The following is an 18439-nucleotide window of genomic DNA, read 5'->3' as shown; positions in this document are numbered from 1 at the left end:
TTTATTGGAGAATGAAACTTCTCTTAAGAGGTTCAAATGAAATCTGCTCTAACTTCAGTCACATTATTACCATTTGCAATCTTAATTATATGAAAATATATGCTGAGATTTTTTTTTTTTAAATCTCTGGGATCCATAGAAAACATTTAGCATATTTAGATACTAAAAGAACAATGAATTCATATAGTTATAAAATTTTTATTTATTTTCATTTTTTAAAATTTATTTATTGATGTTTTTAGAGAAAATAGGGAAGGGAGAACGAGAGAGAGAAGCTTCAATTTGCTGTTCCACTTAGTTGTGCATTCATTGGTTGCTTCTTGTATACTCCTTGACCAGGGATTGAGCCCATAACCTTGGCATATAGTTATAATGCTCTAATCAAACTAGCTGGCTAAAGCCCATATAGTTTTGATATTGTATAATATTTGTACAATAATATCAAGTCAGACATTGTATAATATCAGATATTATACAGTAGTCTTAATATCTGTATATTATCTCATTTGTACATCTGTTTTACAACAGTCTACTTAATATCAGATATTATATAACATATGGTTTCAGTCAAGATAAAAGGAGAATTTCTATTTAATTTGCTTTTATGACTATTAATTCAGTCCAGGGTGTGAACATCTGCTCTATGACTACTCTTCTGGATATAGAACTCTGCGAAGAGTCTTATATCCAGCTTCTTACTATGAGGGAACTTTATTAAGAAATGAAATTATAACACGTGCCCTACTTTGAATGTCAGTTTATAATTCCAATGGATGAGTGGGATTTGAGACTTTGGGTTGTTTTGTTTTGTTTTTACAGGGACAGAGAGAGAGTCAGAGAGAGTGATAGACAGGGACAGACAGGAATGGAGAGAGATGAGAAGCATCAATCATCAGTTTTTCATTGCCACACCTTAGTTGTTCATTGATTGCTTTCTCATATGTGCCTTGACCATGGGCCTTCAGCAGATGGAGTAACCCCTTGCTCGAGCCAGCTTGGGTCCAAGCTGGTGAGTTTTCCTCAAACCAGATGAGCCCGCACTCAAGCTAGTGACCTCAGGGTCTCGAACCTGGGTCCTCCACATCCCAGTCTGACGCTCTATCCACTGCGCCACCGCCTGGTCAGGCGGATTTGAGACTTAAAGTAAAGCTGCTCAAGGCATGCTTGGAAAATACAGTGGAAGCTAAATATCACAACCTTTGTCCATTTCTATACATGACTCACTAGTTTAATATTAAATTAATAGATATTTTCCATTTCTTCATTTTTAAGGTATTTATGCTATGGTTCACTCTCTCTGAAGTAAAACTTTTCCTAACAAATGGTCTGAGGTTTAGTTTAAGTTTATAAAATCAATTTTAAAAATGTGGCCATTATGCAAATAATTGAGCAAAAGAGTCATGTTTCCTAACTTATCTAGTCATTACTTTGCTAGGCTGAAGTCAGCATCTGAAATCAATGCTTTCATTTATAGTTAAATGGTCCAAAAATAGTCAAAACCTTAAGTGGCTAACTTGACTGCTTTTTATTCTACTTAGCCATCAGAGCTACACCAAGATAATATTGTTTATATTATGTGTTATTAGATTATGATCTTCATCATAGGTACCTGGAATATTATAAATTATTATAAAGTTAACCAAAATTATTTTAAGCTGATTTTTTAAAGCTTTATCTGTGTGTGTGTTAACAGAAATTATGTATGTATTACATGATAATCCTATAAACTATTTCATTTAATACATTTCTATGTACCATTTTTTGCAAGAACTGAACTCTTCATGTTTACAAGGCTGTCTGGGATAATGAACAAAATAAACAAGAACCTTTCTGGATAAATTTGTCCATATATGCCAGAATGATTTAGGATTAGTCCTAAAAAGACACAAAACTCTTTACCTCTGAAAAAAATGAAGGCACATTTATTAAATGACCAGGAGAAATTCTACAGTGTGTTGAATGGGAATAATAATACATCACATTACATTTTAGTTTTGATGTTTAAAAACAAGTCCAAGGAAGTAAAAATATTCTCTTAATTAAGATGCTCAAAGAAATAAGAAAAACTGATGCAAGGACTCCTTCAAGTTAGGATTTATGACAAAAATATTTTCATCTTTTAACAGGGCAAGCTGGTGTTCACATCTCAGTTCCAAGCTGCCTCTTTCAGGAGGAAACATCAATCTTAACACAAATTCACAATGCATCGCCGTTCCCCTTGCTGTGTTTCTGTAGCACCTAGAGCCATAACTGGCACCTGGGGGCCCTGCTTCGTTGGCAGTTTCCCTCTCATTTCTTTGGAGTCTGTTCAACTGCTGTGGTTTTACTTAGAAGTCAGTGCTTTGCACATATGATTTCCTGAGACAGGCTGACTAGTCTTTCTCAGAAAACTGCCATTCTGACTAGCTGTGAACAGCTCTTCTCTAAGAAGAGCTGACAGTATCCTGGTCAGGTCAGCATGCTTGGACTTGGGTTCTTAGCCATGCCCGGCTCGCTTCTCCCCCTACCCCCTCTTTTCTTACCCCTGCTTCAGTGACATCACTGCCCACATCCTGCCATCCCTTTACAAAAGAGAACAAGATTTGCGACTAGACCATTTAGAAAAAAATAAAATGCTTCCCAGGAAACCTATGCAAAGCTCCCATGAAAACAATTCATAGTTGTTTCAGCAACTTATGTGGACGTGATTTTAAATAGTAAATAAAACCAGGCTGAATAATTCAAATTTCTGTAAGGTTGCAAAGACAGAAGTCCCCACTTAGGGTTCTAGATATGAAATTTGGGAATAAAGTTAACCTTAAATTTCTTGATTTATCGTTTTTGTTAAGATCATCTTGACAGTGTGGTTTTATGATAATGAGAACAAAATGGCCTTTAATTAGCTTTCAATGGCATGCTGTGTTGAGATGCTAAGGTAAAGAGAAGCATTGTTTTATGAAGTGGGTCATGTGGGTGTATATATGTTGGTGGGCTGTGTTGGTACCGATTCCATGGTCTTCGTCAGTATACCACTGGAGAGAGAAAGAGGGAAGTCAGAATTAGGATGTCAGTTGTCTTTGTTCCCAGTCAATTCCAGTGAGCTCTCATGAGCATACATAGACTAAAACAGGGTGTCTTCATTCCTGAATCAGTGTATGAACTGAGATACGATCAGAGAGAGTGTCTCATTTCCTCCTAGAGCTTTTCCAAGACATTATGTTCTGTCCTTCAGAAGGTGCTGCGATAACTCACCGTGACTTTCGCTTTGCTGTACAGTGCTTTAAGGATAGGCATATTCTAATGAAAATACCCAAATCTATTTTCAAATTTGAATCAAAGGACACTTAGAACTGTATCAAGTACAAGAGGGAATATTTATCCCATTAAGCTCATTAGTTTTAATTAAGTGTTCTCAAGTGTCAAATTTCTATGACACTGTAATAAGATAAACTATTAAAATACATGAGTTTTTAAAAGGCAATTTTTCTAATATATGTCAGTAAGGAACTAGAAAAATCTATTTCATATTCCATATACATGTTTAACATAAGTGAAATCAAAAGTCAAATGTTTTATTTGCAAACACTTAGATTTTTCAATAAAGTTTTTTTATCTATATGTTTGGCATTTATGTACAAAGAGTTGATAACTTGAGGCAAAATTTATCAACTCATACTGCCTTAAACAGCTGGGACGGCGTTGCCAGGCAAACATTTATGATGAAGACATATATTAACTTCTAAAAATTGCTTAAAGTATGTGTTTTCTTTGAATAGTGAAAAAATAAACTTCAACCTCTTATAAGAATCTCACCTAAAGGATATTTACCAGGTGTTCTGGGTACCAAATGACTGTCTCACTTCTACACAGTGGGCACCATTTGAACTGAACACAGAACAGTGTGAACATTAGAAGACAGTGAGAAAAAGCAGACTTTTCTAGCTAATACAGACAAGGAAACATTTTACACAAAAGTACTTGGTGCAACACACTTACATATATACACACACATGTATATTTTTTTCCTATTAATCAGAAAAGGTCTATAGTTTCAAAAATGAATTTCACTTAATACCTAGACACCTCCTTCTGTATAGGCAACAGCTGTTCTAGGCATTTCCAACTTTATAAAATGAGCCTAATTGTTTATTGCTTTTGGTTGTTCAACAAAAGATAACATGGCAATTGCAAAACCTGAAGTGTGCTGATTATTAATATCCCACTGTTGTTAGAATGCCTAGTAACACATACTAGACAGACATGAATTTTCATATTTGAATTGAGCTATTATCATGCTGGTTTCACTTCAGAATAATAATAATTCTGCCACACATTTATTGAGTAAGTGATTACTTTTGAATCAAAATAGGGAGAGAATAAACCATCACATGAATAGGAGAGCAGTGTTTGACACTCACAGGATATGCAACATTGTGCTTCTCAACCCCAACCCTCTAACATAATGGAGCATCACTCTGTCTATGGCTCAAGGATAGCACTTCTCCAGCTGCTCAATGGAAGCATAAAAACCCTGTTAATTCTGTCCCTAACTCCTGAGACCTCTGTGAAGCACAGTATCCCAATGAAGAAAAAGCAAACCCCATCAGCAAGTGCCCACCCCTTGCACAAAGTTTTGCTATACCATTGCCTGGAAATCCACTCCAGCATCCACTAAGGCTTTGGAGATCTGAGCTGACTGCTGAAAATGAACGTTATCTGCAGGGAAAGAAAGGAAACATAAAGTCACTAATAGCAGCTCCTGTTTTCTGATATGGAAGGGTGGGAACAGCAGAAGAAGAAAGGGACTGTTTGAAGTTCCAGGACTCAGCATCCCATTTAGCCCAAGACAAGTGAGTTGTGGAAAGCAACACTGTTTTATTGAAGTAGATGTAACAGTCTTGCCCCTCATGCTTTTGTTTTGTCAGTAGTGAAATTGCAAACCTGTCTGTGATACTAAAAAGTCTAATTAACTGAAACTCACCATCTGCTGTTCCATGAATAAGGAGGTACTCAACTTGTTTAAAATTTTCAGCTCTGCTCATGACTGTTGAATTCTGGAATTGGGAAAAAAGAATGTCATTATTCAAAAAAAGATCTGCCATAAACTGATTTTTCACTTCAGTTTACAAAATAAAATGTTTTCAGCTGGGGCCCCCTTTGATACAAAATATAGCAAACCGATATTCAAGCAAATGCTGTCTCCATGCATGGCAGAATGCATAGCATGCCCTGTGCCTGGGAGACAGGACTGCAATGGGAGGGTGTCACAGCTTTCTTGCACATGTAGGAAGAGGGTACCTGCCACCCAGGCTGCATGCAAAACCCTTTGAGTTCCAGATCCCAGATTGGCTGTGTCCTATGCATTAGCACAGGGCAGAGTCTCATATTAGCAATGTATGTTCCATGGGCTTATGCTGTAGTTCAGCCAAAAAGTGTATTGCCATGGCAACCATGTGTCACATGGTGCCATACATGCTACATTTCAAAGAGCCTGTACATAGCATTTGCAACTAAACATACTCTGCAATATGTCATATGAACTTTGGTCCACATTGCTAGGCTCTGAATGAGAAGCAAGTATACCTCTTTTGGAACAGATGTTTAAAACTTAGGGAAATGTAACATATGGAAGGGGAAACGGGTGAAAAAGATCAAGAATGGCCTTAGGAAATCAGTGGGCTGTTGTCTGCTTCATTCTGTATTAGGGAAAAATGCTGCTGTTGGATCAAGTTGTTTCCAAATCAGCCAGGGAAATAGGACCAAAAATTGGGAGGTCAGTTTTGAAGACTGCACTGTGGCTTTAGGTGGGACTTTGAGGGTGGAGTCTTGGATGAAAAAGTCTTTGAAAGCCTGAAACTTGTCATCTGATCTTAATTCGGGGATGTTCACAAAGTTGGGATGAAGGTAAAAATGTCACATAGATATTTTGTGCCTCTGGGAGGGGCAGAGCTGGGGCCTGCTCTGTCACCTTGTTAAGGTTTGGGACGGGAAAGGCCAGAGCCCTCACGATGGGTTAAAACCAGCCAGCCAGTCCCACAGCGTCTTGAAGAGTCAAAGTCAACTTTGTGAGAACCAGGTTTATATTGTACAGATAGCTAGGTAGCTAACACCAGTACCAGCTTCATATTCTCGACGGGAACCCTGGCTCTCTGGCAGGAAGCTGGATGGTCTAAGGTCAGTGTGCTGTATCGAGTCCAGCTTCAGTGTCAGTGAGCTGTGCTCCCGCACACAGGCTGGGCTCTGAGCTTTGTTCTCTGTAAAATGGGAATAAGAACAACTCCTCTTCCTTCCTTACAGAGATAGGAGTCAAGAGACATGGCTTTCTCCCCACTGCCCCCATAGGTAGGTTGCTGAGGCTGATACAAGTGTTCCTGGAGAAAAGACATCCTGTCTTCACCTTTCCGGACAGAGTTTGCCAACATGTTGCAGTTCACTGAGGCTCCGAAGGTCCTGTTGTCCCGAAAAGCTCAGAGCAGACACCCTCCATTCCTGTGCAGGCCGGTTCCCACATGTCCTGACCACATTACATTTCTGACCCATGTTGAGAATTTAAAAACTTTAGGAATAAACTCCTAAAACTCATTAAAAGTGACACTTTTGTTTTACTTCATTTTTAAGAAGTGTTTTATCTTGGGAGGTGTCCCAAATAAATCCATCCAGGTACGAATCCATCCATTCATTCCAACATTACCCCATTCATTCTTCCATCTGTTTATTTTTTTTTCATCAAGTGAATCGATATTTACGTGTGATATAGCCCACTAACCCATAAAATCCACGAGAAAGAGGATTTGTACATATTGTTCATAATTCTAAGCATCTGATACAATGCTAACTATGAATAAATGAAAGTAATTGAAGCACCTGTATTGTACTATGCACAATATTTGATCCTAATTTTGCAGAGGCAAATGGAAACAGCTGGGGTAGGTGGAATAAAATATTCTTATCCTGCAATTTACTGGAAGAGGTTTTGCCTGCTTTCAACGCATACACCACACCATTAATAATAACAGCTAACATGTATTGAGTGTTTACTTTGCCAGTCAGTGTGCTGAACATCATAACAGATTTATAAGAGCACTGTTTTATTTAATCCTTATAACATTCCTGTGCAATCTTGCTTTCTACATGGAGACAATGCAATTCAGAGGTACCTCGCTCCAGGTTCCATCTGTGGGAAGCAACAGAACTGGACACAAAGTCTGACAACAGAACCCTTTCCACCTCCTGCGCTGCCTGTGATCTGGTCTTCCAGCAATGGAGCAGTGGAAATAAATTGTTCATTAACTGTCCTGGAATTTGTAGTACTCAGATACAATGGGTGCCCTTTGGCCCCTGTGTCCCCAGGCTTTCCCAGACTGAATCTATCAATTGATAGAGATCTTGGTTGGCACAATTCTGCAAGATTTGCAAGATGACTGTGCCCATGAGGCAGAGCCTAATAATGCAGCAATAGAAGCCTGAGCAAATTTCAGTCCCTTCAGGAGGAAAAAGGGTCCAAATCAATCTCCCTAAAAGACAATGAGATTCTACACTGGAGACAAGAGAGGCTGGAGCTTGAACCTCCACGGTAAACAATAATCTGAGCCCGGATCCTGAAACCCCTTTCCAGTTCTTCTGGGTGACCCTTTCTGCTGGTCCTCCTAGCCTGCCTGTGCTTACTGCACTGCTCTGTCCTCCCTCTTCCTCCCCATGTGAAATCTAGCTCTCTGTTTGCAGCACTGAATTTTAACACCTAGACCTGACCCAGATAGACATCTATGTCACCTCACCTCACCTCATTTCCAAAAACCGCACAGTCCTTCCTTGGTTGGCAGCTTGAACCGTAAAAGCCACTCCTACAACCTCCCTGAGCCATAAAACTGAGAAATGTCACTGCAACATAGAGTAATGGTTAGGAGACATATAAATACACAGGACACTTAGCAAGGAATGTGATAACTACTGGAGTTTGGACCAAAACAGTTTCTGGCTGCCTTTTTTTTTTTTTTCTTAAATGGAGTGAATACAGGCTGAAAGAAGACAATTTTTATAAACAAGTAAAACCCTGAGCCTAAGATAAATGTTGTGATGTACACACTGTAGCTGTGATGAACTAGACATGGTGAGAAATGCAACATACTGAGAAAAAGACGAAAACTGTGATAAAAGTGTCATGATGCAAATTGTTTTACATTAACAATATTACACTACAAAGAAAGAAAGACAAATACTTTAATGCAGCAAGAGAAAAATAAAACAAAAGCTTCCTCTGCAACTGCAAGAAAAGCGTGCCATTGCCAAAGCACACTTCCCCCTGCTCACTGGGAGAAGCCTCAAGGGGACCTCTCGGAGCGAGGGAGCCAGCAGCCCGAGGCACACTCCCACTGTAAGGCTCTCAGGCTGCGAGCATCATTTCCCCCAGAAGATACAGCTGTGTCACCCTGCTCATTCTCTACCAGACCCAGACTGAGCATACTGGCTTCTCCATCGAGGAAGACTCCCCACGGTCCACTGTAGGGTGCACTTTCCTCTGGGGAGGTCAGCACCCAGAGCCAGGGCAGGAAAGGTGTGCATTCATTTAAGGTCTGAGTAACAATTAGATACACTTTAATTACGCTATTTTCACCCACCCAACTTGGATAATCCCCATTTGCCTGTTGATGGAAACAGAAATAAAAAAGGAAATGGATGACTAAGTTAGAAGCCGAACAGTCTATCACCAACTACTAAAAAGGAAGCGAGGAGTGATAAATGGGCAAGGATGCAATGGTGGTGCAGTTGGCACCCTGCTGAGGCTAGAAACTTCCGGAGAGCCCTGCTGCCAGCAACAGTCTGGCGATGGGGAGGACTGGTCCAGTGGCAGTGCCGATTCCACAGCATCTCTGCAGGGAGCTGTTCCTCAAGCCCCAAGAGGAACCATCTGTAGCTGCTTGTTGGATCGTGCTGGTTCCTCTGTTACCTTCCAACAAATGAATCTTTGTATTTTTGAAATAAAGAGAGAGCTTATAAGAGTGGGGAAGTGCTGTGGGAAACAGAAGGTCTAACAATTTCTCAGCTACCCCTGGTGCCATCCAGGAACCACCAGGACACTTTGCTTCTTGACAGTAATGGTGGAGCTGCCATGTTTTGAAGCTTACTTCGTGGCAGGCACAGCTGTCTCACTTAATTCTTGCAATAACCCTGTGGGATAGGTCTGATTACCCCCATTAGCCAGATGAGGAAACTGAGGCTCAGGGAACTTATGTAGCCTCCCCAAGCTCATACTGCTAGGAAGTGCTGGAACTAGATTTTAAGTACAGGGCTAATTCCAAAGCCTATTCCCTTTAACACCGTAGTCTCATGTCCTGAGACAACTCATCACCATTTCCAGGACCTTATAGAAAGCAAACAGTCACTGGTCTAATGGACACATTATCTCAGGTGTACTGACTTCTCCACGCATTTTCCCATTTGAAACCAAAGCCATACAATTAATATTAAATGATGCTATTTTGGGGAGCATCATTAATGCCACAGAAAACAGAGGCCACAGAAAATATTTAAGAAAAAAAATCATTCAACCCACTATATCAGATGTTTTACTTGTTTACATCAATCAAACAACTGTCCCCGTGAGATGCCAGGGAAGAGCTCCCATCATCCCGACAGGGGGGCTCTACCTCAGGCCTTAGCAAGCAACACTGGCTTCTTTAAAGATCACACAGCAGTCAACATTTTATCAGCACTCAACAAACAAGTTAAGGTTTGGCTTAAATCTGAAGGTCTCTCTCCCTTTGGCATATTCTGGGATAATAGAACAAATGTCAAATCAGTACAAGATGGCATATTTACAAAATTGCACCCTGTTTTGCATAACCTAACGATGCAGCAGTTCTTAAGGATTGAACATTTCAAATCTGCTAGTAGAAGACTGCCAAATCTATGACTGTTTCACACACTTGCCAAAAGCCTATCAAATTTTGAGCAAGATGCAAAATAAATCTCCTCTACAAGTTAAATCAGTCCCTTCTGTGTGTTCCAGGCTGCCCTCTTCTCCTGGCAACAAGGCTCAGGACTTGGGCTTCATTTCCCTTGCCCTTGAGCTTATAACTCTTCTCTCATGTGTATTCATAAACCCATTCCTCCTTGGTCTTATGTGCTGCCTCATTGGCCCCCATTTGGTCTTCTCTTCCCACAGCCCTTCTTTTAACCTTCTTTGGTGTTCTACCTTGAACCTGCCTCACAAACCCCCAGAAAACCAGCTCATGTGTCTACGCACTAGGCTGCCTCGTCCCTGTTTTCAGCCTGTGGAGAGTGTCTCTGCTCGTTCTCACCATCTTCCTAAATCTAGACTGGCCTCAGACACACGCCCTCTCCCTTCCTTCCCCTCAGTATATGTGTTATATAATAGTTTTGTGCCTCTGTTTCTGTGTCAGTAAAAACTGAGATAATTAGAGCACTTATCTCAGAGAATCTGAGGGAGAATTGAATTTAACAGTTCATGTAAAGAACTTAGAATAATGTTTAGTCATAAAGCAAGCACTTAATATATGAATGATAAAACTAAATGAAATAAATGAAACTGGATCCCCCTGGTTGAGAGGAGTTGTGGGAAGGTGAAACCCTAATTCTTGGCCACCTCCTTTCCCTCCCTATATGCTTGGATGTACGGAATTCCTGGAGCTCCATGGTCAGAATCTGGAAATCACTATTCTTTTTCATACACATTAGACACTTTGTCTTATTTAAATTCATGCTTTATTACCTATTCTCTTTTCTTTACCTCCTCAAATTTTGTGGGCATGTTTTGTCTCACCAACAAGGCAATGTCTGAAAAGTGAAAACACCAGGCACTTTAAATAAGTGAGTGAAAGTCTACCACATGTTAATTTTTTTGATAGATTTGACTAAAAGACCTATGATTATGATTAACCTTATGAGAGAGACTATTCGGCAATGTTAATCAGGAAACCACTCCTTAAAGTGTGGCCACTGTTCTTAAATGCTCATTATTGCTATTGGGGGTGAGGGTTGTCCCATTGACTATATGATTCTTTTGCTCAAGTCTGTCACCATTTTTGCCTGCTGTGGACTGAGATTCACATTAGAAAAATATGTGTCTACAGAGCAACACTGCCTATTAGCTATGTTTATCACCCTACATTTTGGTTGTCAACATAGAGCTTCTGGGACCATCTCATTGAAGTTTTAAGGAGAAGAATATTTTCTTTCTTCTTTGAGTTCCTGGTATCTTTTTAAAAAAATTATTATTATTTTTTTTTTACAGAGACAGAGAGAGAGTCAGAGAGAGGGACAGACAGGGACAGACAGACAGGAACAGAGAGATGAGAAGTATCAATCATCAGTTTTTCGTTGCGCATTGCGACACCCCAGTTGTTCATTGATTGCCCTCTCATATGTGCCTTGACCACGGGCCCACAGCAGACCAAGTAACCCCTTGCTTTAGCCAGCGACCCTGGGTCCAAGCTAGTGAGTCTTTGCTCAAACCAGATGAGCCCGCGCTCATGCTGGCGACCCCAGGGTCTCGAACCTGGGTCCTCGACATCCCAGTCTGATGCTCTATCCACTGCACCACCACCTGGTCAGGCAAGTTCCTGTTATCTTTTAAAAGTGCTCCTGCTTTGCCACTTAGCAGTGGTAAGTCATTATCTACAAAAAGAGTCTTGTGGAGTCATTGCTTTTGTTAGTGCATTGGATCCAAGTCTTAGTTCCAGAGTCCCCTAATCTGGAAGACAGCTTTGTAAGCCTAGGAGAGAGTGCTTCCTCTGGTTGGATGTAGCCTCAGGGGTGCCCGCCTTCGTGAATGCATTGTGGACTAGCTGTCAGCAGTGCACCAGCTGCACAACTACACACAGCACCCCTGGCTGTGCCACTGGCATTTATAACTGATTCCCCACGTCCCTTTCCTAAACGGTAAGTAGAGCCTTTATTTCACAAAATGTGCTTCTCTTGGTGACATGGGTTTCTCTAAGTTCTTCCAAATATGGGTCATCAATGACTTAATAATGAATCTTTATTCTCATTTGAGTTTTATTATAAAAGTTGTATTCTCTTCCAAAGGCTATAATGCTGGCTACTGCACTCATGATACATGAACTAAAAACACGAACAAGGTTCGGGGCCTTGCTTCTACAAACACTGGACATTTCTATCCTGAATGTGCTGAAGACAATCAATTGGCCATAGTAGTGGAAACCATTTTTAAAATATGTCCCTCTGACCCAGGAAATGCACAGGGCAGTGAAAGCCTCTAAGAACTTATCTTCTTTGTCTTTTCAAAAAGGGTGGGATGGTGAAGGGAGGGAGGGAGGGAAAGAGAAAGAGAGAGAGAGAGAGAGAGAGAGAGAGAGAGAGAGAGAGAAAAACCACCTGGGAAAGCAAAGTAAAAGAAGACGGGGTCCAGAGGGGCAGCTGGGGCCTTGGAGGAAAATAGAATCTTTGAATATATTCTTGCCAGAGACAAAAGCACAGGCTCATTTAAAAAACAAAGGAGGGCAGCTTTATTCTAAAGCCTGCTGTGCACCAAATATAGGCACTTAGATTCAGTTCTCCACGTTCCGAGGAAGCAATATACCAGGGTGGAAAGAATTCAGCGAATGCATTTGCCTCACTTTCTCCTGCCCACCTTAACTGTTGCCCACCCAAATAATTCCTCTGTGTAACACATTGGGAACTTTCAGCTCCCTGGTACTGGCAGTTTTAATGTGTCCATTGCCAGCAACAAATTTTGTGCCAAGAAAATCCGACTCCTGGCGGTGGAAGGATTAAACAGTCCTCGGGTGCCATCTGTGCAGTGAATGGAAAGACTGACTTCGTGCACCCAGTGTGCGTGAGATGCCATTGGCAGTAGGAAGTGACTTCTGTTTACATGACTACCTCACGCAGTGAAACACCTAAGGGGAGAGATGAAAATGGCCACCCAGTAGGTTGAACAAGAGAGGGCTCATCGTGGGAATGATCCTATGGGAAGGTCTAAAAAAAGATAAAGTGGAAGATTAAAACTAATTATACTATAAGGGGAGGGCTGGTTAAAGAGGAAACACCCTGTTGGCGAATGTTCATCAGGGGAAGTAGGCGAGGTGCCATGAATTTCCTTAGATTTCAGGATATGGACTTGTTTTTAAAATGAACTTTTGACTCATCATCCACCAGCTTCTAGAGTCAGGGTTAGAGTCCTGGTCAGTACACTTTCAGTGTTCAAGAGTTTTTAGTTCACTGGGCTATCTCAGAGAGCCCCGTGGTTACTCAGCAAATATGACATACTATAGAAAGAGTAGTTTTCAAGTTTAAGCATCTTAGTTAGGTCACTGATGACAAAACTCCATCTGTAAAATTAGAGAAGTGGTGGAGACATACAATTTTTATAAGAATGTTTTCCTTCAAAGAGTTTTAAAATTAAACCAGGAAAAGTTTTAAGGTTTATGCTTATATTGGGTAATCCAAAAAATGCAAAGTTGAGTGAAGCCTTGAATAGCTAATAATACTATAGAGGGGAAATGGAAGTACAAACACACTATGAGTCCAAGAGAGATACATGGAGGATTAGAGAGATCAAGGAAAATATCCTGGCATTCAAAAGGGGATGCTACTCCTCTGGGAGAGCAGTACGAGTCTCCTAATAGATGGAGATGGAAAGGAAATGACATTTCAGGCAGAGAGAAAAGAGGACAAAGGCACACGAAAGGAAAGGCCACCAAACATTCAGAGAACAGAGAACTGTCCAGGTAAAGCGGGCCATTGTAAGAAAAGTATTGAGCACCTGGTGAAAGTGGAGTACACAGGAAAGGTCCACTAAAGTGTTGTGGGTGGGGGTTAATCTCATAGGGCTATGGAGTATAGACTAGAGTGTAGAAAGACGGCTAAGGATGGACCAATGGGTTATGGCTGTAAAAGGGGAGGTAATCATGCGACAGCAACAATACGGTTATGAAGAATGGAAAGGGTGTCTGAAGCAGTTTATTGAATGTGGAGGAGAAAGAGTGGGAAAAATTGAGTCCAAAGTATCACATGGCACAATTAGCAGAAAAAGGGAGAGCCTGATTATAGGACTGCTTTGGGTAGAAGATGATTTGTGCATCTCACTTTACAGGTTGTTACTTTTCTGTCTTGACTGAAAACACACACAAACACAAACAAGGCACTTATCCCTCCTTCCTCCCCCATTAGCCTTGTTAAATAGAGCTGAAAGTAAGAGGTAGAACCATACCATCTATACTTAACGTTGCAAAACAAGAAATTTTGAGTTTTATTGTATTTTGATCAAATAGCTTTAGAATCCTTAGTAAAAGCATCCTATAAAAAATGTACAAATAATGCTCAGAAAAATATATCAATATGAAGTCCATATCTTGAGAGTTGTGGTACAGTTGTGGTTCTCTTAAATTATTCTTGTTTTTTTTTTCTTTCTTTTTAATTGACTATCCTGGAAAGAGTTTTACATTTCCTTTGGAGAATGTAAACATCAAATGATTTGCTTCATCATCTGAAGTTTCAAGGTTTTTGACTAACAGGACAGAATTGGGAATGTTTTGGATGGGCCAAAGTGCTAGAAGGATCCCTAGTACTTACACTAACACTTCCATCTACATCAGTGTGGCTCTGTCTTTATAGAGGCATGCACACTAGCACATGGGGCTACCAGTGATAGAGGAGGAACCCAGATCGTATCTCAAATGCTATAGCCCATCTGTAGAGCAACTTGCCTACTGGGTCTCCATCAGGGATCCAGCCTGTGGGAGACTATTGAGTAATTAGGGCTCAGGGCTCAAGGGCTTTCCTGGGTATCACTTAACTGTACTTACTCATAACCTGCATTGCTCAAACCTTATGTGAAAAAAAATATGTTATATATTTGGCTATAAATAAGAAAATTATAGTCCTGTTTATACATCTTAATTATGATAATATCATAAAAATGTAATATATCGCTAAAGGTTTAGAATCTTCTAGGCTCTAAAATATGTACTGAATTTGACATGTTTTCTAAACTGAAATTTTTATAATTAAAGTAATTATCTGGTGTTGCTTTGTATTTCCAAATGAATGCATATTGTGACCTATATAGCATACGATAAAGACTGTAATTATGCAGAATATAGTAGGGGAAGCTACTGGAGTAGCTGTAGACCACCTGTGTTATTGCTTTCAATGAGAATTTTGTTGGAAATAGAACTATATATGTTTTATAGAATAGACACAATTTAAAATGTTCTTTAAACCCCTTATAAAGAGGTTATAAAATGGATCTGGCTCCTCATCTCTTACTTTGTAGTGGTCAAGGTTGTCTCCTGGAGTTGGAAGACCCATGTAACGTTCTGTGTACACTGAATCTAGGATGGAGAAAGAAAAAAAGTTAATTCATACAATAAACATTTTTCTTCCTTTTATTGCGTTACTTCACGTGCTTTAGTATGTCTTAGCTCTGTGTAGGTCTATAGTGTTACCTTCAGAAGTAACTCCTCCTCCAAGTCATTTTTATTTGGTTTGTTAATGCAGCCAGACAACTGCTCAGACTGCTGCCTTTCCTCACTCTGCCCTAGCCCATCCCACACAGCCCCCTGACGAGGGCAGAGAGAGCTCAAACTAGATGATCTAAAGCCCCATCAAGAACCCATCTTCAGGAAAGTCAAATATGAAATGCTCAGAGGTCAGGAATCTTTACATTGTCATCTGGTCTTCTATAGAATCTTAATTAGGAAGTCAATGAATGTCTTAAATGTCTTGAATGTTTTGGTCTTGACATAGTTTATGCCTTAATTTATAATATGCTATTACATTTTGGAAATCTTTAATAATGTTCAATTACTAGTTTCTTAAGTTATATATTTTTGGCCAGTTGAAATTTATTATAATAAAAAAAAGAACTCAGTTATCATTTATTTGCTGTATAACCCATGTCTGCTCAGCTACTCCATCATAATGCAAGTTAAACATCAGCTTTCTTTCACTGTGTGGAGAGGCCTCAATTTTGGTGTTGTAGTGGTTGACTGTTTTTAAAACAGATTATATTAATATCTGTCTGCTGAAATAACATAAACTCTTTTATCTATATATGGCAGAAAACATATGCATTATTGGTTTGGTTATTTTGGGTTATTAAACATTTTTGTACTATTATAAAAAATTAAATCATATATATCTACCACATATGAAATGCATATGTCATATACATATATATTATATATATCATTTTATATATGTATATATACACTAAAATATCAGTGAAAAAATTTACTATGGCTTAAATATAACTTCAAAAAATATGAAATAACGGTTTTGAAAGAATCCCCCTTAACTGACCAGATTATAGTAAATATGTGTAAGAATAGTACATTACCATTGTGCTGTATAGGTTAATGGCTTAAATTTCACTGTAATTGTACAGGTATCTTAATACTGATCTCATTAATTCGTTAAATGAAGATATCTTCTACACCACAACCCTAAGCAATGTTCTTGCCCTTTTTGTATGACTGGCATTATAGATTAAAAATTACATTGATAATGAGTGTTAATTGTTCCATATGTCTTCTTTTGATATACCACTTCTATGGAAGTCTAAATATTTTCTTCTAAAATTGGAAAGAGCAATATTTTATCACTTTGATTAGAATGAATATAGACTATATGTAATTTTACATGCCTCTCTATACTAAAATAGAAAATATATATTTTAAAGGATATTTTATGAAGTCTTTATAAAATGCTCATATCTTTTGATATTTAAATATGAATACCTTAGGTGGTATATTTGATAGGGGGAGAAATGTCCTTTAAGGGCAAAATAAAATTTTCTCCAAAAGCCACAGACTTTAATTATTTTGGTCCTAGAACATAATAAACCTTTTTTATTTGCTAACCAAATTACAAGTGTAAGAAGATGTGAAAATTTTAAAATAGTATTTTTAAAATGCATAAGGCAGCTGTAAATTTTTAGAAATATGCCTTAAGATACCATTTCTGTGTTCCTTCTATCTGACCTGTTATGTAAGATTGTTCAAATTTACCCACATATAAGAATTCTAGAAAGTTCTTATGTGTTAGGTTGGTCCATATACATTAAATGAAGTTCTCTTGTTTCTAAACTCAGAAAGAATGTTTCTATTATTTTATTGACCACCAGAGGTCTCCAAAAATAAGCTGTCTAATAGAACAAATATTAATATCAAGCAGAAAAGTGTTATATGAAAACAAATCCATTGTGTGAGGATCAAATCCTAACTATGTTCTCTAAATTTTTTTTAACAGAAAGATAGTGATGTATATTTTTTCTAACATTGGCTTCTCTTGATTTGGAGAGGCTTTAAAAATGTGTTTTCCACAAGACTGGTACTACCATATGTTAGTACATAAAATATTTAATGAGCATATTCATTATCAATGATTCTGTCCTTACAGTACATAAAGAAATTGAGATGGGGTCAAGAGAGGCACAGAAAAAAAAATTCATTTCCTCACTACCTCTGACTCTTCTCCCCTACCTACTGCTGCTCTGGGTACTCCCTCCCTCTTGGGAACTGTAGTCTTCGATGGGTATGATGCCTGATAGAACAATTTCTCAATGATGAAGATGATAGTCTAGAATGGCTTTCACTTACGTAGAAACAATGGAAAAAAATATTAAACCTTCCAGGAATGCCCCTGTCTCTACTTTCATCTTTCCATCCAAAGCCCTACTTATATTTTATCATTACCAAAAAAGAAAGAGATACATGCTTCTTTTATTCTGCTCATGTTCATGGTTGCAGGTGGCTGGAGCCAATCACAGCTATCCTCTGGGACAACACCAAATTTTTATTGGATAACACGTAATGTACATGGGTCATTGTAGGGCTCTCATGGAATTACATTTTAAAATATGTGGTGTTCATGGCTCTCTCAGCCAAAAAGGTTTCTGACCCCTGGATTATGCAAATGAGTTGCAAAACCAACTTTTATTTCATTGGTGAAAATGCACTATACAAAAGGCTGAAAGTACTGGAGTGTTTCCATGTTCCCTGATCCCCTGATTTTTGTAAGCAGTATAATACCATCCAGACTTTCACAATAGCAGAACAAGTGAGATTGTTTTATTATAGATGCACATAAAGTACAGTACAGGTAAGATAAATCAACTTAATCACTGTTGAAATACTGAAACCCAAAAAGGAATGGTTTTGTCATTTGAATTTCAAGGTCAACACTCATATCTCTTTGAATATATAGCAATTACATACCGTAGAACTCCCACGATGACACAGGGGCCACGGCTATTCCACACTTGAACACACCACTTCCTGCTCCTAGGACCATTGAGGTTACGTACCCTCCATATGACTAAGGAATGGAAACAGTTATTTTTATGGAGGTAAAGGAATTAAGAACATATGGTAAGTGAGTTGCAGTTTCCACATTTCTCACATCTTTATATACTGTGCCTCTTTCGAGATAGAAAGCGTGGTAAAGGAGGCTTAAATTGGTCTTAATTGGACAGTAT

The 18439-nt window shown here is 39.0% G+C and overlaps 1 protein-coding gene across 1 annotated transcript in view; it reads right to left on the bottom strand.

The window, feature by feature from the left end:
• Positions 1–1900: 1900 nt before the first annotated feature.
• The window catches only part of DPP4 (dipeptidyl peptidase 4), an 89621-nt gene continuing 73082 nt past the window's right edge, over positions 1901–18439 (bottom strand). Inside the window, exons 22-26 of the mRNA XM_066279193.1 lie at positions 18180–18279; positions 15229–15293; positions 4961–5033; positions 4622–4695; positions 1901–3011 (exon numbers count right to left, since the gene is read on the bottom strand). Of these exons, the coding sequence (XP_066135290.1) occupies positions 2910–3011; positions 4622–4695; positions 4961–5033; positions 15229–15293; positions 18180–18279 (414 nt within the window). The 3' untranslated portion in view covers positions 1901–2909. The remainder of the gene's footprint in view (positions 3012–4621; positions 4696–4960; positions 5034–15228; positions 15294–18179; positions 18280–18439) is intronic.

Source organism: Saccopteryx bilineata, chromosome 5, assembly GCF_036850765.1.
Source record: "Saccopteryx bilineata isolate mSacBil1 chromosome 5, mSacBil1_pri_phased_curated, whole genome shotgun sequence".
NCBI lineage: Eukaryota > Metazoa > Chordata > Mammalia > Chiroptera > Emballonuridae > Saccopteryx > Saccopteryx bilineata.
This window is presented reverse-complemented; position numbering and strand designations above follow the sequence as displayed.